This window comes from Peromyscus eremicus, chromosome 1, assembly GCF_949786415.1.
Source record: "Peromyscus eremicus chromosome 1, PerEre_H2_v1, whole genome shotgun sequence".
In the NCBI taxonomy this organism is placed as follows: Eukaryota; Metazoa; Chordata; class Mammalia; order Rodentia; family Cricetidae; genus Peromyscus; species Peromyscus eremicus.
Genome location: NC_081416.1, coordinates 801,643 through 805,250, shown reverse-complemented (window position 1 = coordinate 805,250; position 3,608 = coordinate 801,643). Strand labels below are relative to the sequence as shown.

The 3,608-nt window shown below is 53.9% G+C and overlaps 1 protein-coding gene across 1 annotated transcript; it reads right to left on the bottom strand.

The window, feature by feature from the left end:
• Positions 1–241: 241 nt before the first annotated feature.
• Prlhr (prolactin releasing hormone receptor) lies at positions 242–1,456 on the bottom strand. The gene has a single exon (XM_059245781.1). The coding sequence runs from the start codon at positions 1,454–1,456 to the stop codon at positions 344–346; it is 1,113 nt and encodes a 370-aa protein (XP_059101764.1). The 3' UTR covers positions 242–343.
• Between the last annotated feature and the right edge of the window lie 2,152 nt (positions 1,457–3,608).

The following is a 3,608-nucleotide window of genomic DNA, read 5'->3' as shown; positions in this document are numbered from 1 at the left end:
CCAACCCCAGCACCACATTTAAATCCCACCCACAGTGTAAGTGTGGAGGAAAAAAAAAAGAAAAACTTGCTTCTGAATTATTTTTCTGGACCCAGAGAAAGAGCTGTGTTTTGCTTTCAGGGGTCAGAGGAAGAACTGATAAATCTGCTTCTCTCTCCCCGAGCTCTTCTACCCCAAAGCCCACCTAACATTTTACAGAAACACAAAAACCATACAGACAGCTAGACAAGAGGACTGGGAATTTCTCACTGTGTTGGCTTAACTCTGGTGCTGGGAATTAGGTCTCATGTGGGACTAAGGGATATAAAATGAAGCTCCCCAGCTCAGGTCTGGCAGGGTGACATCAGATGACCACGCTGACCGTCATGCTCTGGCCATGGGGCACAATCTTTCGAGGCCAGGAGAGCAGCATTTTGCGCAGCTCCTCTCGGAAGCTGTCGTGCAGCCAGGCATAGATGAAGGGGTTGTAGCAGGCGGAGCTCATGGCGAGCCAGTGGCAGAGAAGCTGCACCAGCCCGAAAGCGTAGGGGTCGATGGCATGCGGGTCCAGGTCCCGAAGCAGGTTGAAGATGTGCAGCGGTAGCCAGCAGACAGCGAACACCACCACCACCACCACCAGCAGGCAGAAGGTGCGGCGACGACGCGCTCGGTCCCAGTCAACTTGGCTCTGGGTCACACTTCCAGGAACCACGCGATTCCGCAGCTTCACCGACACTCGGACGTAGGACAGGAGGATGGCCAGCAGGGGGAGCAAATAGGTGCCCAACAGCAGCCCCCAGGCATAGAGCTGCCGCTGTCGCTCCTGCGAGCCCCAGAACTCCTCGCAGAGGCGTACGTCGTGGGGCTTAAGCTCTACATGGTAGGTGTGCACCGCGGCCGGCAGCGCCAGCACCGCGGATAGCGCCCAGATGCCCAGCACCGCGTAGGCACTGAGCCTCAGTGAGATGCGTCGACGCAGCGGGTGCACCAGAACGACGTAGCGGTCCAAGGCAATTGTGGTGAGTGTGAACACCGATACGTAGACAGTGACCGGCTGCAGGAAGAAAACCAGGTGGCACAGGCCTCCACCGAACACCCAGCCGCGAGGCTCAAAGGCATAGGCCAGCGTGAGCGGCACGCAGGCGGCGCACATGAGCACGTCGGACAAAGCCAGATTGCCGATGAGGAAGTTGGTCACGTTGTGCAGCTTGCGCACGCGCGCGATCACCAGCACAAGCAGGCAATTGCCCACCAGCCCCACGACCACCACAATGCTGTACAGCATCACGATCAGCCCCTTCAGCTGGTGCACCAACTGCAGGCTCTGGAAGGGCGTGACTGCTGCAGCGCGGGGAACCGTGGCCGACCCGTTGCCCTCAGAGGTCTCTGCGCTCTGGTTGGCTGGAGTGGAACCGGCTGGGGGCAGCCCAGAAAACAAATCAGGGTCCCCAGAGGTTCCAGGGGGCAGTGAGGTCATGGCCACCTGTCCAAAGGTAATCAAAGTTGTCACTTTCCATCTTTCATCCACCCCTCATATACCCTCCCTCCATCACCTAACTTCTCTCTTTGGCATAGCTAGCCCCAGAACATCAAACGCAATAAATGCTGTCCTTCCGGCTCTATAAAATAAACCTAGCACAGGTGCTTTAAACAGCTCCTATTCGTGGATAGCTCTCGCGGTCCAGGAAAGCAGACCTGAGAGCTGGTCCTACCTGCTAGGAGGCTTGGCTGGCGGGAAAGGGCTCTCAAAGGCAGGAGCAGAACGCCTGCTATCCCTCGGGGGTCCTCAGCCCAGATGGCCACTCACTCGGGTTGCTCTCTTCTACTAGCGAATCCAGGAGTTCCTAGTGGGCCAGCAGCTTTTGAAGGGTCTGGGAGCTCCTCCTCTCCACCTCTTCCCCCACTCCAGCTCTCCCTTTTATGGAAGATGGGGGTGGAGCATGCTGTCCAACTCTGTGCTTAGAGAAAGGGGGCAGCGTGTGTAGTAGGGATGGAGCCAGAAAGGGGGCGGGGCCAGGAACCTGGGCCCCAAGCTCCAGGGGTGATCTCCATTGTGGAAGTGCGCAGTGCCCCCGAGAAGCTGTTCCAGAGGGGCGTGTCCCAAGGGAGGGCAGAGGAGGTGTGGGAAGAGCCAAGTTGTGGGGACCACCAGATGCAGTTTCAAGAGGTAAAGGGCCGGAAAGAATGTGGGGATAGAGAAATCTAGGTTCACTAGGGAGTGAAAGGAAGACCAGACAGGCCAGCTTCAGATCCTGCAGACCTCCAATTGCAATTACCAGAGTCGCTAGAGTGGGATGGAGAGTCTAGTATGGCTTTGCTATGCTGAGCCTGCCGCTGGTCAGGGATCTTAGGGTTGTGGCCCTGCAGCGGACCGTTTGAGCCTTTTGAACGCGCTGTGGCCCCAGGTCCCCACAGACAAAGGGAAAAATTCAGCACCACGGGTAGCTCCCCCGGGGAAACGCAGAGTAGTGTGTGGGTACTGAGCGAGGGGGCGCGCGACAGTCGAAATTACTGCAGCTCTGTGGGTCTGAGGCTTGCTCCCTGGGCTGCCGGCTCAGAGAAGTGCAGTGTGGAGGTTGAAGGGTTGATTTTGGCTCCAATGTGGATCAGCACCACCAGCGGCCATGCCATCTTTATCACCCTAGCACAGAAAATGCAGCCATCAGGTCAGTTTGTAGCTCACAGATTCACCCCAAGATCTGAATCCCGCCATTTCTTGCTCGCTTCTCTTTCTCAGCTACAGCAACTGCAAGGCACCAGCTGTCCTAGCAGAGAATTGTTGAGTTCCTGACCTGCTGTCTCTCCTTTTCCTCCTTAAATAAAAACCCTCAGGCCTTCCTCTCTAGTCTTAGCTAGAATAACAAAAATGACATTTGAAAAGCTTAAGTTTCATAAAATCTTTAGTAGCATTAGGTTGTCACTGAAATAAATTAAGCTGCACAGTGACAGGTCTGTCAGGAAAGGGGCATTGTAACCACACTGTTCAGAGCTGTTGTATGCCAGGGCTTCAGGAAGAGACTGAGTTCCACAGTCTGGTGTCCTCTCTGGTAAGTCCTGTTTTGGCCTCTGGGACTTCAGATATCCCAGGTTATTCCACCCTTGAAATTCCAGTGAGTCACTCACACAAGAAGAAACGCCAGCTGTAACGCAAAAGCTACCTGTTTATGCGCCTGTTTCTACCTGTGCCTACGCTCCCTGAGCCATAATCCATGCAGTAGAAGCCAGTATGAAACTCCCGGCACTAGTGGTTCACATGTGTACTGGGGACTTTCCAGAGAAGAAAATTTACCTCTTGCCAAAAAAATCTGGTAAAGGTTGTAGATAATTACCAATACTGGCAAAGCCAATAAGCAAGAGGGATGGAATTTCTATCCAGATCTGCTTTATTCCATGGAAAACCTGTTCGAGTGTGTGTGTGTGTGTGTGTGTGTGTGTGTGTGTGCAGCTCTGGAATCATTCTTCAAAAGCTGTTGTTATTTTGTTGTTTTGATACTAGTACTCTCACAGGGATCTAGGGGGTCACTGATTAGCTTAGGCTCATTGATAAATGATACTCAAAGGACCTGCCTGTCTCCATCCCCCCAGCACTGAGATTACAAGTGTACACCACCATGCTAGACTTTTTAAAC

What these genes read in the sequence shown, in the direction of transcription:
- Prlhr (XM_059245781.1), bottom strand. Translation starts at nt 1,456, where the DNA reads ATGACCTCACTGCCCCCTGGAACCTCTGGGGACCCTGATTTGTTTTCT.